General features: G+C 44.1%; 1 protein-coding gene across 1 annotated transcript in view; it reads left to right on the top strand.

Annotated features, from left to right (window-relative positions):
• LOC126068263 (collagen alpha-2(IV) chain-like) overlaps positions 1-19447 on the top strand; it is a 354250-nt gene that overhangs the window by 238729 nt on the left and 96074 nt on the right. The window contains exon 5 of the mRNA XM_049870704.1: positions 17345-18383. Within this exon, the coding sequence (XP_049726661.1) occupies positions 17345-18383 (1039 nt within the window). The remainder of the gene's footprint in view (positions 1-17344; positions 18384-19447) is intronic.

The raw sequence follows: 19447 nt of genomic DNA, 5'->3' as shown, positions 1-19447 counted from the left end.
GGAAGTGTTTTCATTCTCATTGCATTCTATGAATTTCTTTATTCCCTCCTTAATGTCTTCTATAAGCCAGTTGTTTTTGAGCAGGGTATTGTTCAGTTTCCACGTATTTGATTTCTTTTCCCTGATTTTTCTGTCATTGATTTCCACTTTTATGGCCTTGTAGCCTGAGTAGATGCTTTGTAATATTTCGATGTTTTGGATTCTGCAAAGGTTTGTTTTATGACCTCATATGTGGTCTATTGTAGAGAATGTACCATGTGCACTAGAAAAAAAAGTATACTTTGCAGCTGTTGAATGGAGTGTTGTGTATAAGTCTGTGAGGTCAATTTGGTTGATTGTATCAATTAGGTCTTCCGTGTCTCTAGCTTCTTACTGGAAGTCCTATCCTTCTTGGAAAGTGGTGTGTTGAAGTCTCCTGCTGTAATTGTGGAGGTGTTTATCTCACTTTTCAGTTCTGTTAAAGTTTTCTTTATGTATCTTGCCGCCCTGTCATTGGGTGCATAAATATTTAATATGGTTATATCTTCCTGGTCAATTGTCCCTTTAATCATTATGTAGAGTCCTTCTTTATCCTTTGTGGTGGATTTAACTTTAAAGTGTATTTTGTCAGAAATTAATATTGCTATTCCTGCTCTTTTTTGCTTGTTGTTTGCTTGATATATTTTTTTCCATCCTTTGAGTTTTAGTTTGTTTGTGTCTCTGTGTAAAGTGTGTCTTTTGTAGGCAGCATATAGACGGATTGTGTTTCTTTATCCAGTCTGAGACTCTCTGTCTCTTTATTGGTGCATTTAGTCCATTTACATTCAGCGTAATTTTAGATAAGTATGTGTTTCTATGTGTTTAGTGCTGTCATTTTGATCCCTTTTTTTGTGTGTTGTTGACAATTTCCTTTTTCCATTTGCTTCTTTGTGCTGAGACGTTTTTCTTTGTAAATTGTGTGTTTCTCATTTTCATGGTAGTTGAATTTATGTTGGTTGAGTTGTTATGTTTTTCTTGCTTTTTATTTTGAGTTATGGAATTGTTAGACCTCTTTGTGGTTACCTTAATATCTACCCCTATTTTTCTAAGTAAAAACCTAACTTGTATCGTCCTATATCGCCTTGTTTTCCTCTCCATATGGCAGTTCTATGCCTCCTGTATTTAGTCCCTCTTTTTGATTATTGTGATCTTTTACATAATGACTTCAATGATTCCCTGTTTTGAGCATTTTTTTCTTTTTAAAATTAATTTAATTTGTTTTTGTGATTTCCCTATTTGAGTTGATATCAGGATGTTCTATTCTGTGACCTTGTGTTGTGTTGGTATCTGCTATTATTGATTTTGTGACCAAACAATTTCCTTTAGTATTTCTTGTAGCTGTGGTTTGGTTTTTGCAAATTCTCTAAGCTTGTGTTTATCTGTAAATGTCTTAATTTCACCTTCATATTTGAGAGAGAGTTTTGCTAGATATATGATCCTTGGCTGGCAGTTTTTCTCCTTCAGTTCTCTATATAAGTCATCCCATTGCCTTCTTGCTTGTATGGTTTCTGCTGAATTGTCTGAACTTATTTTTATTGATTCTCCTTTGTAGGAGACCTTTCTTTTATCCCTGGCTGCTTTTAAAATTTTCTCTTTATCTTTGGTTTTGGCAAGTTTGATGATAATACGTCTTGGTGATTTTCTTTTTGGATCAATCTTAAATGGGGTTCGATGAGCATCTTGGATAGGCATTCTTTCGTCTTTCTTGATGTCAGGGAAGTTTTCTGCCAACAGATCTTCAACTATTCTCTCTGTGTTTTCTGTTATTCCTCCCTGTTCTGGAACTCCAGTCACACGCAAGTTATTCTTCCTGGTAGAGTCCCACATAATTCTTAGGGATTCTTTATTTTTTTATATTCTTTTACCTGATTTTTTTTCAGCTATATTGGTGTCAATTCCCTGGTCCTCCAGATCTCCCACTCTGCATTCCAATTGCTCGAGTCTGCTCCTCTGACTTCCTATTGCGTTGTCTAGTTCTGTAATTTTATTGTTAATCTTTTGGATTTCTGAATGCTGTCTCTCTATGGATTCTTGCAGCTTATTAATGTTTCCACTATGTTCTTGAATAATCTTTTTGATTTCTTCAACTGCTTTATCAGTGTCTTCCTTGTCTTTTTCTATAGATTTCGTTATTTCATTTATGAGGTCACCCCTGATGTCTTGAAGCATTTTGTAAATTAGTTTTTTATATTCTGCATCTGGCAATTCCAGGATTGTATCTGCATTTGGGAAAGATTTTGATTCTTTAGTTTGGGGAGTTGTGGAAACAATCATGGTCTGCTTCTTTATGTGGTTTGATGTCGACTGCTATCTCCGAGCCATTTATAAGAAATTGTAATGATTTATTTTATATCTGTTCTCTGAGTCTTATCTTGTTTTGTTTTCTTTCAATATACGTAGATGGGCTACTAGATTGCACTGTCTTGATTATTGTAGCCCTTGAATCACTTATGTCGTGTTACCAGCTGGTTTGGGCTGTTACCAGATATAGAAGCCTAAGAGTCCATTCACTATTCTTGAGTAGAATCTGATTTTGGGTCACCAAGTGTGTGGTACAGATTGTCACCTATCCACCTAGAGGAGTAGTGGTGATAGTTGCGTGCACCAGATTCTAGTGGCAGGATGGGGTCACACTCCATGGGGGGCAGGATGCTGACAGGCTTCCCCCCAGTGCCAGTGAGGTAGGTGTGTCTCTCTTCCTAAAGCACTTTGGTGGGTGGGCTCTGCAGCTGTACCTTAGGCCCCCAATGCATGCACCTCTACAGATTGGTAGGTGTCACCATCCTCAGACCCCTAAGGCAGGAGGCTAGGTGGTCTGGGGGGAGCTTCAGCCCTCAGGTCCCCGATGTGGGTCAGTGAGGGCTCTGTTTAATATGCAGAGATATCAGACCTGGGAAACTTGTTTTTCCAGTAATCCACTAAAACAATTACAGTCAGATCACTATCAGATTTGCCTTTGCATTATAATAGCCACCTTGTTCCCTGTAGGGATGAAAGCCCAAGACTGTGGATCTCATATGCTTGGCTGGAGCTGGTTCTGTATTTTTAGTCCAATTTCGGGAAGTCAGGGAAGGACTTTTGGTCCCTCGGTTTTTTGTTGCTGCTTCTGTCTGGCCAGGAGGATGGGTTAGGAAAAGACCAAAAGATAAAAAAACGGCAGAGCACTTCACTCTCTGGCTCAGAAAATTCCAATGCTAATGAAGCTGCTTGGGAAGAGGAGGGGAGGGATCAGAAAAATAGGAGAGCGTAGCACCCTGGAATATAGATAAAGTTACTTATCTTGCTTGGGGATGACTGTTTTATCTGAGATTCCCGAGGGGTGTGTAGCCTGTGTGCATTGGCTGGGTCGAGATTGCCCCCGAGGGTCAGGCCTGCGTCCTGTGTTTGTGCTGTCTCAGAAGCCATGGACAGTTCCTCCGCTCCCAGTCCAAAGCCCAGTGCCAAGGTTCCCAGGCTGGGATGCCGCACTCCAGGCTCCCAAACCAGTCACTGCCTCCTGGTGACTTCTGTCAGCTGCGTTGCTGCGCTGCCTGCGTGCACTGGCTGGGCTTCCCTGGAGGTCAATTCTGGGGGCTAGGGCTGCTTCCCCTGTTTGTGCTGTCTCAAATTCAGATTCAGGAGGCGGGGCCAGGATGGCTAACTAGTCAGAAGCTTCTCCTGAACCCTCTTGCAAAAAAGACCCGAGAAAACAAGTGAATCGATTATATATATGACAATGTACAAACCCTGAGGATCAAGCACAGAACTAAGGAATCGATCTGAGTGACAGAGGAGCAAGAGACAGTGCAGAAGCAGTGACGAATTGCCGAGCCCACACAGCACCTCAGCTCCGATTCCTCGGCACCGTTCTCCAGTGCAAGTGTCGTAGGGCTGATGGTGGTTTCCTGAGACACGGCAGATTCAGCAAAAGAGTGCAAGCTAAGTGGCACACCCCTGACTCTGTGGTGTGTCTACAGCAGGGCTGGCCACAGCATTTTAGAAGTAGCTGCTTCAGTGAAAAAAGGCAAATGAAGTGCCAGCACCCCGATCCCCTGGTGTGACAGCTGCTGATCTGGCTGTGGAGTTTAGGACACAGCTGCTTTAGCGGAAGAAGGCAAGCACGGAATGCAGCCCTAACCCCCTGGGGCAATCTTGGTGGGTACCAGCCAGTGCACACAGGTACACGCATCCTGGAATCTGTGATAAAAGAGCACTCTCGGTACAAGATAGATGATTCTGTCTAATTTACCACATGGATCTAATAGCTCTTTCTTCTGAAAGTACTCTGTCCTATCTGTCTCATCCCTCCCGCCTCTGCCCTTGCAGGCTTCATTAGCTGGTGAATTCCCTGGGCCTGAGATAGAACCTGTCGCTCCCTCTCTGAGCCACTTTCCAGGCCTGGGAGATGGAGCCAATTAACAAACATGGGGAAAATACTTTCCCAACTTCCCTAAACTGAAAGCTCAGAGCAGAAGTGGCTCCAGTCCAGGCATAAGTGATCCACAGACTTTGGCTTTCACCCCTACGTGGATCCAGGTGGCTATTATAATGCATGGGCAAATCTGTTAGAGATCTGACTGTAATGGTTTCAGCTGTGTGCTGGAGAGGCAGGTTTTGGAGGTGTGAAACCACTCTGCCTATTAAACAGAGCCCTCACCTACCCACAGCAGAGACCTGAGGGCTGAGGCTCCACCCATGCCACCTAGCCAGTCATGAAAGGGGTCTGAGGATAGTGGTACCTACCACTCTTTACAGGGTTAAGCACTGGGTGACTAAGGTACAGCTAAAGAGCCCACCCACCAGAGCACTCTAGAGAACAGAGACTCTCCTTCCTCACTGCCACTTGGGGGAAGACTGTCAGCACCCTGCCATCCTCAGAGTGTGACCCCCTGCTGCTACCAGAAACCAGTGCATACAACCATTATCACTACCCCTCTAAGATAGTAGGTGAGAGCCTACACCACACACTAGGTGACCGACTGTCAGGACACCTGAGCTGAATCCACACAAGAATAGTGAATGGACTCTTAGGCTTATATACCCGGTAACAGCTCTAACCATCTGGTAACAGGACATTAGTGCTTCAAAAATAAAAAGGCTCCAATAATCAAGTTAGCACACTCTAGTAGCCTATTTGGGTACATTTGAAACAAAACAAAGCAAGAAGCTAGGACACAGTGAGAAAACATAAAATAAATTATTACAAGAACTTACAGATGGCTCGGAGACAGCAGTTGATATCAAATCACATAAAGAAGCAGACTGTGATGGCTTCAGCAAAATCCCAAAAACAGAGAATCAAGGACTCTCCCAGAGGAAGATGTATTCCTGGAATTGCCAGATGTAGAATACAAAAGGTTAATATACAGAACACATGAAGACATCAGGGATGACATCAGGCAATATACAGAAAAGCCAAGGAACACACAGATAAAGCAGTTTAGAAATTAAGATTATTCAAGAACGTTATGAAAAATTAATAAGCTGCAAGAATCCATAGAGACAGCATTCAGAAATTGACAAGATTAACAATAAAATTATAGAATTAGACAACACAATAGGAAGTCAGAGTAACAGCATTGAGGAGGTGGAATGCAGAATCACGTCAGACTCTATCAAGAAGAATAACTTGTGAGTGATTTGCATACAAGAACAGGGAGGGATAAGAGAAAATACAGAGGGAATTGTTGAAGGTGTGTTGGCAGAAAACTTCCCTGACAGAGTGAAAGATGAAAGGATATCTATCCTAGAACCCCATACACTGTAGGTCCCAAAAGAAAGTCACCAAGACATATTATCATCATTCTTGCCAAAACCAAAGATAATGAGAAAATTTTAAGAGCAGCCAGGGATAAGCAACATCATCATCTAGAAAGGAGAATGAATAAGAATAAGTTCGGACTACTCGGCAGACACAATGTAGGCAAGAATGCAGTGGGAGGACATATGTGGAGCATCGAAGGAGAAAAATTGCCAGCCAAGAATCATATATCCAGCAAAACTGTCTCTCAAATATGAAGGTGAAATGAAATCATTTCCAGATAAACACAAGCTTAGGGAATGTGCAAAAACCAAACCAAAAGTACAAGAAATAATAAAGGGAATTCTCTAGTTAGAAAATCAATAATGTTAGATATCAACAGAGCACTAGGACACAGAACAGAGCATTCAGACATCAACTCAGATAGGGAAAGCACAAAAATTAAGAAGAAAAAAAGCTGAAAACAGGGAATCAGTGATGTCACTATGTGAAAGATGACAATAATCAATAAAGAGGCACTAAATGAGGTAGCCCCCACATGTCTGTGTTGCTGTGATGCTGGAAGCTAGCCGCTGGTATTCAGACACCAGTAGGGTAACCCATGGAGGACAGGTTTCAGCTGAGCTTCAGACTAAGACAGACTAGGAAGAAGGACCCTGCAGTCTACTTGTGAAAAGAATTAGCCAGTGAAAACCTTATGAATAGCAGTGGAACATTGTCTGATATAGTGCTGGAAGATGAGCCCCCCAGGTTGGAAGGCACTCAGAAGATGACTGGGGAAGAGCTGCCTCCTCAAAGTAGAGTGGACCTTAATGATGTGGATGGAGTAAAGCTTTCGGGGCCTTCATTCGCTGATGTGGCATGAATCAAAATGAGAAGAAACAGCTGCAAACATCCGTTAATAATCGGAACCTGGAATGTATGAAGTACGAATCTAGGAAAATCGGAAATTGTCAAAAATGAAATGGAATGCATAAACATCGATACCCTAGGCATTAGTGAACTGAAATGGACTGGTATTGGCCATTTTGAATTGGACAATCATATAGTCTACTGTGCTGGCAATGACAACTTGAAGAGGAATGGTATTGCATTCACTGTCAGAAAGAATGTTTCAAGATCTATCCTGAAGTACAACGCTGTCAGTGATAGGATAATATCCATATGCTTACAAGGAAGACTGGTTAATGCGACTATTATTCAAATGTACGTACCAACCACTAGGGCCAAAGATGAAGAAATAGAAGATTTTTATCAGCTGCTGCAGTCTGAAATTGATTGAACATGCAATCAAGATGCTTTGATAATTACTGGTGATTGGAATGCGAAAGATGGAAACAAAGAAGAAGGATCAGTAGTTGGAAAATATGGCCTTTGTGATGAACAATGTGTGAAAAATGTAGGAGATCAAATGATAGAATTTTGCAAGACCAGCGACTTCTTCATTGCAAACATTTTCCTTCACCAACATAAATGGTGACTATACACATGGACCTTTCCAGATGGAAGACACAGAAATCAAATTGACTACATAAAGAAAAAAAAAACTTTTTTTTTTTTTTTGTGGAAGAGACGATGGAAAAGGTCAATATCATCAGTCAGAACAAGGCCAGGGGCTGACTGTGGAACAGGCCATCAATTGCTCATATGCAAGTTCAAGCTGAAAGTGAAGAAAATCAGAGCAAGCCCACGAGAACCAAAATATGACCTTGAGTATATCCCACCTGGATTTAGAGACCATCTCAAGAATAGATTTGACGCATTGAACACTAGTGACCAAAGACCAGGTGAGTTGTGGAATGACATCAAGGACATCAACCATGGAGAAAGCAAGAGGTCACTGAGAAAACAAGAAGGAAAGAAAAGACCAAGGTGGATATCAGAGGAGACTCTGAAACTCACTCTTGAGCGTCGAGCAGCTAAAGCAAAAGGAAGAATTGATGAAGTAAAAGAACTGAACAGAAGATTTCAAAGGGGCTCTCGAGAAGACAAAGTAAAGTATTATAAGAACATGTGCAAAGAGCTGGAGATGGAAAACCAAAAGGGAAGAACACGCTCGGCCTTTCTCAAGCTGAAAGAACTGAAGAAAAAATTCAAGCCTCGAGTTGCAACAGTGAAAGATTCCATGGGGAAAATATTAAACGACGCAGGAAGCATCAAAAGAAGATGGAAGGAACACACAGAGTCATTATACCAAAAAGAATTAGGCGATATTCAACTATTTCAAGAGGTGGCATATGTCAGGAACCGACGGTACTGAAGGAAGAAGTCCAAGCTGCTCTGAAGTCATTGGCGAAAAACAAGGCTCCAGGAATTGATGGAATATCAATTGAGATGTTTCAACAAACAGACGCAGCACTGGAGGTGCTCACTCATCTATGCCAAGAAATATGGAAGACAGCTTCCTGGCCAACTGACTGGAAGAGATCCATATTTATGCCTATTCCCAAGAAAGGTGATCCAACCGAATGTGGAAATTATAGAACAATATCATTAATATCACACACAAGCAAAATTTTGCTGAAGATCATTCAAAAACAGCTGCAACAGTACATCAACAGGGAACTGCCAGAAATTCAGACCGGTTTCAGAAGAGGACGTAGAACCAGGAATATCATTGCTGATGGCAGATGGATCCTGGCTGAAAGCAGAGAATACCAGAAGGATGTTTACCTGTGTTTTATTGACTATGCAAAGGCATTCGACTGTGTGGATCATAACAAATTATGGATAACACTGCGAAGAATGAGAATTCCAGAGCACTTAATTGTGCTCATGAGGAATCTTTACGTAGACCAAGAGGCAGTTGTTCAGACAGAACAAGAGGATACTGATCGGTTTAAAGTCAGGAAAGGTGTGCGTCAGGGTTGTATTCTTTCATCATGCCTATTCAATCTGTACACTGAGCAAATAATACGAGAAGGTGGACTATATGAAGATGAACAGGCATCAGGATTGGAGGAAGGCTCATTAACAACCTGCATTATGCAGATGACACAACCTGGCTTGCTGAAAGTGAAGAGGACTTGAAGCACTTACTAATGAAAATCAAAGACCACAGCCTTCAGTATGGATTGCACCTCAACATAAAGAAAAACAATCCTCAGAACTGGTCCAATGAGCAATATCATGATAAATAGAGAAAAGATTGAAGTTGCCAAGGATTTCATTTTACTTGTATCCACCATCAATAGCCGTGGAAGCAGCAGTCAAGAAATGAAAAGACGCATTGAATTGGGTGAATCTGCTGCAAGGGACCTCTTTCAATTGTTGAAAAGCAAAGGTGTTACCTTGAAGACTAAGGTGCGCCTGACCCAAGCCATGGTTGGTATTTTCAATCGCATCATATGCATGTGAAAGCTGGACAATGAATAAGGAAGACTGAAGAAGAATTGATGCCTTCGAATTGTGGTGTTGGCGAAGAATATTGATTATACCGCGGACTGCCAAAAGAATGAAGAAATCTGTCTTGGAAGAAGTACAGCCAGAATGCTCCTTAGAAGCAAGGATGGCGAGACTGCATCTTACATACTTTGGACATGTTGTCAGGAGGGATCAGTCCCTGGAGAAGGGCATCATACTTGGCAGAGTACAGGGTCATTGGAAAAGAGGAAGACCCTCAACAAGGTGGATTGATGGAGTGGCTGCAACAATGAGCTCAAGCATAAGAATGATTGTTAAGGATGCTTAGGACCAGGCAGTGTTTCATTCTGTTGTGCATAGGGTTGCTATGAGTTGGAACTGACTCGACAGCGCCTAACAACAACAACAACAACAACAACAACAAGGAACATCAATTAATGCAACTATTATTCAAATTTACACACCAACCACTAATGACAGAGATGAAGAAATTGAAGATTTTTACCAATTCTGCAGCCTGAAATTGATCAAATATGCAATCAAGATGCATTGGTAATTACTGGTGATTGGAAGGAGAAAGTTGGAAACACAGATGAAGGATTAGTAGTTGAAAAATATGGCCTTGGTGATAGAAACTATGTGGGAGATTGCATGATAGAATTTTGCAAGACCAGTAAACTATTCATTGCAAATACCTTTTCTCAGCAACATAAATGATGACTACACACGTAGACCTTGCCAGATGGAATACAAAGGAATAAAATCGACATGTGGAATCTACGTATGTGGAGACAACTGAGACATTCAGTATCATCAGTCAGCACAAGCCTGGGGCTGACTGCAGAGCAGGCCATCAATTACTCATATGCAAGTTCAAGTTGAAGGTGAAGAAAATTAAAATAAGTCCACAAGAGCCAAAGTACACCCTTGAGTACAAAAAAAAAAAAAAATTTTTTTTTTTTTTAGCCAACCTGAATTTAGAGACCATCTCCAGAACAGATTTGATGCATTGAACACTAATGAATGAAGAGCAGATAAGTTGTAGGATCATGCATAAAGGACATCATACATGAAGACAGCAAAAGATCCTTAAAAAGACAAAAAACAAAAAGACCAAAATGGATGTCAGAAGAGACTCTGAAACTTACTCATGAACATCCTGTAGCTAAAGCAAATGGAAGAAGTGATGAGTAAAAGAGCTGAACAGAAGATTTCAAATGGCATCCAAGACGACAAAGTAAAGTTTATAATGAAATGTGCAAGACCTGGAGTTAGAAAACCAAAAGGGAAGAATAAGCTCGGCACTTCTCAAGGTGAAAGAATTGAAGAAAAAATTCAAGCCTCAAGGTGCAATATTGAAGCATTCTACAGGTAAAAAACTGAACAAGCAGGAAGCATCAAAAGATGATGAAAGGAATACACAGAGTCGCTGTGCCAAAAATAACTGGTCAAAATTCAACTATTTCAGGAGGTAGCATATGATCGAGAACCAATGGTACTGAAGGAAGATGTCCAAGCTGCACTGAAGGCATTGGTGAAAAACAAGACTCCAGGAGTTGAGGGAAAATCAATAGAAATGTTTCAACAAGCAGATACAATGCTGGAAGCACCCACTCATTTCTACCAAGAAATTTGGCAACAGCTACCTGGCCAGCCGACTGGAAGAGATCCATATTCATGCCCATTCCAAAGAAAGGTGATCCAACAGAATGCAGAAATTATTGAACAATATCATTAATATTGTAATAAGTAAAATTTTGCTGAAGATAACTCAAAAATGGTTGTAGCAGTACATTGCCAGGGAGCTGCCAGAAATTCAAACTGGATTCAGAAGGGGATGTGGAATGATGTCAGATGGACCTTGGCCGAAAGCAGAAAATACTACAACAACGTTTACCTGTAGTTTATTGACTATGCAAAGGCATTAGACTGTGTGGATCACAACAATTTATGGGTAACATTGCCAAGAGTGGGCATTCCAGAACACTTAATCGTGCTCATGAGAAACCTGTACATAAAGCAAGAGGCTGTCTTTAGAACAGTACAAGTGGATACTGCATGATTTAAAATCAAGAAAGGTGTGTGTCAGGGTTGTATCCTTTCACCATATTTAATCTGTATGCTAAGTAAATAATCTGAGAAGCTGGACTATACGAAGAAGAACAGGGAATCAGTATTGGAGAAAGACTCATTAACATCCTGCCATGTACAGATGACGCAACCTTGCTTGCTGAAAGTGAGAGGACCTGAAGTACTTACTGATGAAGACCACAGCCTTTAGTATGATTTATACCTCAACAGGAAGAAAACAAAAATCCTCACAACTGGACCAATAAGCAACATCACGATAAAGGAAGAGAAGACTGAAGTTGTCAAAGATTTCATTTTATTTGGATCCACAATCAACGTCTACCGAAGCAGCAGTCAAAAAATCAAAAGATGCACGACACTGGGAAAATCTGCTGCAAGAGATCTCTTTAAAGTGTCAAAAAGCAAAGATGTCACTTTAAAGTCCTTAAGGACTAGGGTATGCCTGACCCAAGCCATGGTGTTTCCAATCGCTTCATATGTGAAAGCTGGACAATGAGTAAGAAAGACCGAAGGAGAACTGATGCGTTTGAATTATGGTGTTGGCGAGGAATATTGAATATACCACAGGCTGCCAGAAGAAGGAATAAATGTGCCTTGAAAGAAATACAGCCAGAATGCTCCGTAGAAGCAAGGATGGCGAGACTTTGTCTCACTTATTTTGGACATGTTATCAGGAGGGACCAGTCCCTGGAGGATATCACGCTTGGTAAAGTAGAATATCAGGGAGAAAGAGGAAGCCCCTCAATGAGATGGATTGACACAGTGGCTGCAACAGTGAGCTCAAGCACAACAATGATTGTGAGGGTGACACAGGACTGGGCAATATTCTTTCTTTTGTACCTAGGGTCGCTATGAGTCATAATTGACTTGACAGCACCTAACTACAACACCACCACCTTTGAATCATCATTTCACCGTGTTCTCCTCTCAGACCTAGTTAAACTATTTTCTCTTCCCCAGTGTTTCATGCTTCCGTGCTTTTTATATGGCCTGTTCCCCAGGCCTGGAATACCCTTGGCTGGAAGCTCTTACTAGTTCTTTGGAATTCAGTTAAGGCATTACTTCTTGCAAAAATTCTTCCCTGTTTCCATCAATCAGAAGTGGTGGTCCTATTTGCTTTCTTGCCATGATGTGTGCCTCACTTGCAATACAACACTTTTTAATCTTGAACTGTGATGGCTTACTTCTCTTCTAAAATGAACTGAAAGACAGGGCTCATGGAGTGTGTTTGTTGAATGAATGAGATCTGATCCCTCACCTTAGGCGTGCTCCTAATTTCCTGTGCTGCCCTCCAAAGGTTACTTGCTTTCCAGCTCCAAATCTGTAACTGTAAAACACAAGGGTTGGGTGGACCACGTGGAATCTCCAGCTCTGTTATCATGCTCTTATACCAGTTTGGAATTTCCAAATATTTTGTTCAGTAAGAACTTTGTCCATTTATATTTATGTTGTTTATTACATGTATACAACATGATGTTTCCTTACATAAGCCATTCTCTTTCCTTTGTGGCTAAGCTTGCTTATTGTGAACTCTCCTTCTAAAAAATAAACTTGTTGGGAGTGGTTTACGGAGTTTTGACTGTATTTATAACGTTTCTCTCATGAGTTGAAGGGGCGCTATAGAAGGCTATATCGCATATTACCTACACATTCCTTAAGTCTGAAATATTTTTTTAAAAAGTAACAACCTATAGAGACCATGAAGAAAATCACTTTAAGCTATGCCTTGTGTGTTAGGTTAAATCTAAATCTGTACAGGATTACACTGGATGACAAAACAAAACAAAAAAAGCAACAGTTATTAAAACACAACTAAAACTCTTTGGTGTCAAGTTGATTCTGACTCATAGAAACGCTGCCCTATAGAGTTTCCAAAGAGCCTCTGGTGGATTCGAACTGCAGACCTTTTGGTCAGCGGTCATAGCACTTAACCTCTACGCCACCAGCATTTCCAAAAGACAGACACATAGGTATAAAATGTTAGAGAGTAAATTTTTGGATAACCTGTGAGTCTTTGTGAATGAAATCAATTGCATTTAGAGAAGCTGTTTATTGCTAGAGAGATAAAAATGTAATTAGCAATTATAAAGGAGTCTACAGAGGTTTTGCTCACAACAGACCAATGGGCGGATTTCTGGGGACTTGGCAAATTGGTGGGGTGTTTTATCTTATCTCTTTTCTTTTCAAATATACCCAAATCTCTTGTTCAGCAATTTCTGGGGGGGAAGAAAAGTGCTTGCGATCACTCGGGGTTTATATCACATCCTAACATAGCCATTTCCTGAGACAGAATAGTCAAGTTATGTACGTGAGGCAAGTAGACCGAGAAACAGAAAATGAATGAGGGCCTGGATGTCCTTTTTACAAATTCATATCCTCAGGTAAGCATCTCTTTGCTTCCTGTTCCCTCTCTTTATAATGATGACACGTGTAAAGAGAAAAACAAATGTTTTTTTCCTAGTTAAAAGTTCACATTATTCATGCTAGTTAAATATCAGTGAAATCTGTCCTTATTTTACCCAATAGATAGAGCTACAAGTTTACAAGGCAAAAAACATTCTTTCCCCATTTAGATGCTGTGAAATATATTTTTTAAAGCGTCAGAGCTAGAAAGAAGCTAGTTTGAAGGCTCATGCATTGGGCTTCCGTATTTTTGGTGTCACAAATAAAGTCACTTTAGAAAAAGATGGCTGTTGTTAGCAGAGCGTTCTGAGGGGACCTCACTAATTGAGTTAAAAACTGAGTCAAGCTCCACTGCATTACACATCATTCCGTAGAAAAACTGTGCAACAACAGCATCCCGATGTCTTATGAAAAAAATAATAATAATAATGACAGAACTTCATACAATCCCAGTAAAGAGAACTGAGAATCTCCTGGAGTTTTATAAAATGGAATGGCCCTTCTTTATTTAGCCAGCATGGCAAACTAATAGCATAGGTCTTTTACTTGAGGGCTTGCCTATGTGTGGATGCTTTCTATCAGGAGGTCCAGTTTGGACTCCCATTTAACCAATACTGACTTCAGGATTGTTACATGAGAGAGGTAACAGGAGGCTCTGGGGTGGGTCCTGGGAATCTGCATTTTAACAAGTACCCCTAGTGACTCTGTTACACACTTTGGGAAGAGCCTCAGAGAATAACTGTTAATGATATTCAACCAGGAATTTGCTTTTGGAAAGAGGGGCATAGAACAAGTGAAGATATCACTAGAGAGCTGGTCAGCTTGGCATGGTTAACAAAGATAATAGGTTCTTTTTGAAATATTTAGCTAATCAACTGCAATGAAACTGAGTTATGGACCTGGCTTTTCAGTTTGTACCGCTGAACTGTCCTTGGTGTATTTATTTCCTATGAGTTATTTTTGGCCTTTCTTATCTCTTCTCACATATTGTGTGCAAAACGCCCTCTGTTTTCACAGTCTTCATGTCATTAGTGTTCTGTGTTGCAGAGCTGACTGTTCCTTGTGAAGGAATGACTCCATTGATGTAGGAACTTATGCAGGTGTTCTCACACATGCTGGATCGCAAATCACCTGCGGAGCTTTTTAAACCTATAGCTACGCAGGTTCCACGCCTCACCGCAATCAGAATCTCTGGGCACAGGGGCCCAAAATCTATACCCTTAAAAACCTTTACTGTACAGCCACGCTTGAGAACCACTGATGTAATGATAAACCCAAAATCAAACCGATCGCCACTGAGTTGATTGTGACTCATAGCAACCCTATACGACAGAGTAGAACTGCCCCATAGGGTTCCCAAGATGTAATCTTCACAGAAGCAGGTCACCACATCTTTCTCCCATGAAACGGCTGGTGGATTTAAACCACTAACCTTTTGGTTAACAGTTGACCACTTTACCACTGAGCCGCCAGGACTCCTCCAGTTTAATGCTAAAACCAACCCAAACCAAACTCATTGCCATCAAGTTGATTCCGACTCATAGCGACCTTAGAAGACAGCAAAGGAGATTTTCGTTGAGACTTCAAATGTGTTTTTCTTGCTTGGACATCTGTTTATTCCTGCTGTAACCAGAACCGGTGCTATACTTTACTTAATGTGCTCCCAGAAACTCTGAATTTTGTGCTATGTCTGGCCTGATACTGAGCAATGTGATGAACAATGTCCAAGGTTACTCACTGGGCTTCACTTCCAGCACTGAGACACACTGACAAGGATGAAGTTCTCTCTAAGTGGCAGTTTAGTCCCCTTGATGAATAGTGAGAGAGAACTGCTTGAAGCAATGTGGTGGAATATCACACCACCTGGTCTGAAGGCTTTAGAGAATTTAGCACTTAGACTCTTGAGCCACATCAGTACAACACTGGGTAATAAGAGCTTGGCTATGCTGAACCACAAAGCTTCTAGACGGCCACTCTGTACACTAAGTTCAGGTCAAGTTTGAGAGATGTTAGAGGCAATGGACTTCTTGACGTCCTGACTCTGGAATTACAGAAGAGCATCTGGGAAAATTTTTAAGACTTCTAAGGCAGGTTTGCTATGGCTGCTAACCAAAAGGCCAGCAGTTCGAGTCCACCAGGTGCTCCTTGGAAACTCCACAGGGCAGTCCTACCTTGTCCTATAGGGTCGCTATGAATCAGAATCGACTCGACGGCAGTGGGTTTTTAGGCGGGTTAGTCTACAACCGCTCTAGCTTACACTGCAAGCATCAGGTCCCTGCATGTTTTTCCTATACTCCAAGTGCCCTTCCTGAACTTGCCCTTGTAGTTGTATGACAGACTGTAAATTACATAAAGTAGGGGGGACTTTATGCCAGAGTCTGGTCCAGCTGCCACTCAGAAACACATGCCCAATATTTCAGAACACAGTCCTGTTATTTCCAAGGGTCATACAGTCTCCATTTCTACTTTCCATACCCCAACCCCAAGTTGGCATAGGTTGTTGTCCCCTAGCCTGAGGGTGGGTGGTTGGTGTGGGAATTAAACAGAGCACAGCGGTGAAAGGTCAGGGGTTCCAATCCACCAGCTGCTCCTGGGAGAAAGCAGTCTGCTTCCCTAAAGATTTACAGCCTTGGAAACCCTATGGGACAGTTCTTCTCTGTCCTGTAGGGTCCTGTGAGTCCAAATCGACACCACAGCAGTGGGTTTGATTAGCGGGTTTTTTCCCTCAGCAGGTGCCCAAACCATGAGCGTCACCAGGACACCCCCTGCTTAGTCAGTCACTGGAATGCTCTGCATCACTGGAGGAAGAGGTCTCAAAACTTGAAAATAACATGGGGCAGGTGTAAAACCGACGCTTTCTGACAGATTTCCTTAAAATCTTTCTCCTCGAGGGTCGTCCTGGGACCAGGGGCATCATCACCACCACCTGGGAGCTAGTTAGAAAGGTGGACTCTCAGGTCCCTACCCCAAACTTACTGCATCGGAATCCGGAGTTTAACAAGATACTCAGGAGATGACTATTCATATTAGGATTTTAGAAACTAAAAGATGTAGCAAATGATCAATCAGTCCCCAAACTTGAAGACTCAGTCTTCTGCGCGTGTGGCGCACCCTCTCCACGCTGTAGCAGCAGAACCCAAGGGACTTCGGAGCGGGCAGCCGAGGGCCATTTGGTGATTGGCTGCTGTGGCCACGTGACTGGCGCTGGGCCTCCCGTGCGAGCGGATTGGCTCTCGCGGCCCTGGACGGACAGGGCCGGGGCGGGCCAGAGCCTGGTCGGTGGGTCTGGCGCCTGGACCTGAGGGGCGAAGGCGCGAGAGCCTAGTGCGCGTGCGCGAGTGGCAGGGTTGTTTTTTGCTTTTTTTTTATTCCCCAGCCGTCGGCGGAAGCCGGAGCTTTTCTTCCGAGGTGAGCGACGCCGCGGGGCTGCGGGTCCCATCGCACGTTCGCCTGGTTGGGCGAGCGGGATGGGCGTGGCGGGGTGAGCGGGATGGGCGGGGCTGGGCGCGGATTCACACGCCACTCCCCCACCCCGGGATCCCCGATTCTGAGGTGGACGCAGACCCTCTTCCCTGGTGCGGGCGGGGTGGGGGCGGCGTGACGCGGGGACCGAGCCCGAGTGCGGCCCGGAGAAGCTTCTTTGCCCGCTGGACCTGCAGGTGAGGCCTGGGCCCAGGTTCCCCGCAGTTGGGCGCTCTGAGTGGGCTGAAGGGCCCAGGTTCCCCGCAGTTGGGCGCTCTGAGTGGGCTGAAGGGCCCAGGTTCCCCGCAGTTGGGCGCTCTGAGTGGGCTGAAGGGCCCAGGTTCCCCGCAGTTGGGCGCTCTGAGTGGGCTGAAGGGCTCAGGTTCCCCGCAGTTGGGCGCTGTGAGTGGGCTGAAGGGCCCAGGTTCCCCGCAGTTGGGCGCTCTGAGGGGCCTGAAGGGCCCAGGTTCCCCGCAGGTGGGCGCTCTGAGTGGGCTGAAGGGCCCAGGTTCCCCGCAGTTGGGCGCTCTGAGTGGGCTGCAGAGCCCAGGTTCCCCTCAGTTGGGCGCTCTGAGTGGGCTGAAGGGCCCAGGTTCCCCTCAGTTCGGCGCTCTGAGTGGGCTGAAGGGCCCAGGTTCCCCGCAGCTGGGCGCTCTGAGTGGGCTGAAGGGCCCAGGTTCCCCGCAGCTGGGCGCTCTGAGTGGGCTGAAGGGCCCAGGTTCCCCGCAGCTGGGCGCTCTGAGTGGGCTGAAGGGCCCAGGTTCCCCGCAGTTGGGCGCTCTGAGTGGGCTGAAGGGCCCAGGTTCCCCGCAGTTGGGCGCTCTGAGTGGGCTGAAGGGCCCAGGTTCCCCGCAGTTGGGCGCTCTGAGTGGGCTGAAGGGCCCAGGTTCCCCGCAGTTGGGCGCTCTGAGTGGGCTGAAGGGCTCAGGTTCCCCGCAGTTGGGCGCTGTGAGTGGGCTGAAGGGCCCAGGTTCCCCGCAGTTGGGCGCTCTGAGGGGCCTGAAGGGCCCAGGTTCCCCGCAGGTGGGCGCTCTGAGTGGGCTGAAGGGCCCAGGTTCCCCGCAGTTGGGCGCTCTGAGTGGGCTGCAGAGCCCAGGTTCCCCTCAGTTGGGCGCTCTGAGTGGGCTGAAGGGCCCAGGTTCCCCTCAGTTCGGCGCTCTGAGTGGGCTGAAGGGCCCAGGTTCCCCGCAGCTGGGCGCTCTGAGTGGGCTGAAGGGCCCAGGTTCCCCGCAGCTGGGCGCTCTGAGTGGGCTGAAGGGCCCAGGTTCCCCGCAGCTGGGCGCTCTGAGTGGGCTGAAGGGCCCAGGTTCCCCGCAGTTGGGCGCTCTGAGTGGGCTGAAGGGCCCAGGTTCCCCGCAGTTGGGCGCTCTGAGGGGCCTGAAGGAACCCAGAGATTCGTTACAGGGGTAAAAATGTTCTAAGCAGCTGGGCGCTGGCGGAGCAGGTCTAAATGAGACGCTTAACTGCTGACTGGTAAATTGTGAGGAAGGAAATGCCTGCAGTGAACTGCAGACCAGATCAGCACACTGAGATTCTTGTTCAAGAAGACAGGATTGGGGGGGGGGGCGGTGGGGGGTCGCTGTAAACTGAGGTTTTTTAGGGGCTGTTGAAGAGGGAAATTAGTTATTTTCTGCATGTTACTGGGCTGTTGTGAGAGGAAGGCAGGGTCTAAATTAAGCCTCTTCAGACTTCTTCAGGTCTTTGAAAAGTGTGTGTTTGAAGAAGACCATTTGGCTGGCAGAAGAGGGATGTGCGGGGAGGGAATATCTCCTGTAAACCACGCTTTGAAAAGGGGAGGTGCCTGCAGGAGTTTCAGAGCAGATTAAAACTGCAGGGTATCCCCTACCTCTCTCCTCCATTTCCGCAGACCTGCAATAGGAAGGGCATACTGTACATCCTTACAGTGAAACATAAAAGGTCCCTTCAGTTTTCCAGTGGTTCACTAGTGTTAATTTTACTGTATTCTGGAGTTTGAATGTAATCCACTTAGAATTTATTCTGGCATGAGATTGACAAAGATCTATATTTACCTGATTCCTTGGAGACACACTGATACCTTTTCCAAGCCCTTTTATTCCTCTTCTCCGTACAAATTTGTTTCTTCAGGAAACACTGTGATTTTCAAACATGTAAGACATACTCCAGAGATGGTTTATCCAATAAGCAAGGTACACACGGGTTTACTTGTGCCTACCTACTAATCTGTAGTCAAAATTTTCCCTGTTTTTCACCACATCAAAGATGTGATGAAACCCCCATGAAATTGTTCACTACTGATTCGTGAGTAAACACAATTAACCCTGTTGTACACCTTGCTTACTGGGTAACCCACCCTTGCATACTGGCAAAATGTCTATACTTGATAGGCAA

The sequence above is a fragment of the Elephas maximus genome, chromosome 27, assembly GCF_024166365.1.
Source record: "Elephas maximus indicus isolate mEleMax1 chromosome 27, mEleMax1 primary haplotype, whole genome shotgun sequence".
In the NCBI taxonomy this organism is placed as follows: Eukaryota; Metazoa; Chordata; class Mammalia; order Proboscidea; family Elephantidae; genus Elephas; species Elephas maximus.
The sequence above is the reverse complement of the archived record's forward strand: the minus strand, read 5'-3'. Positions and strand labels throughout refer to the sequence as shown.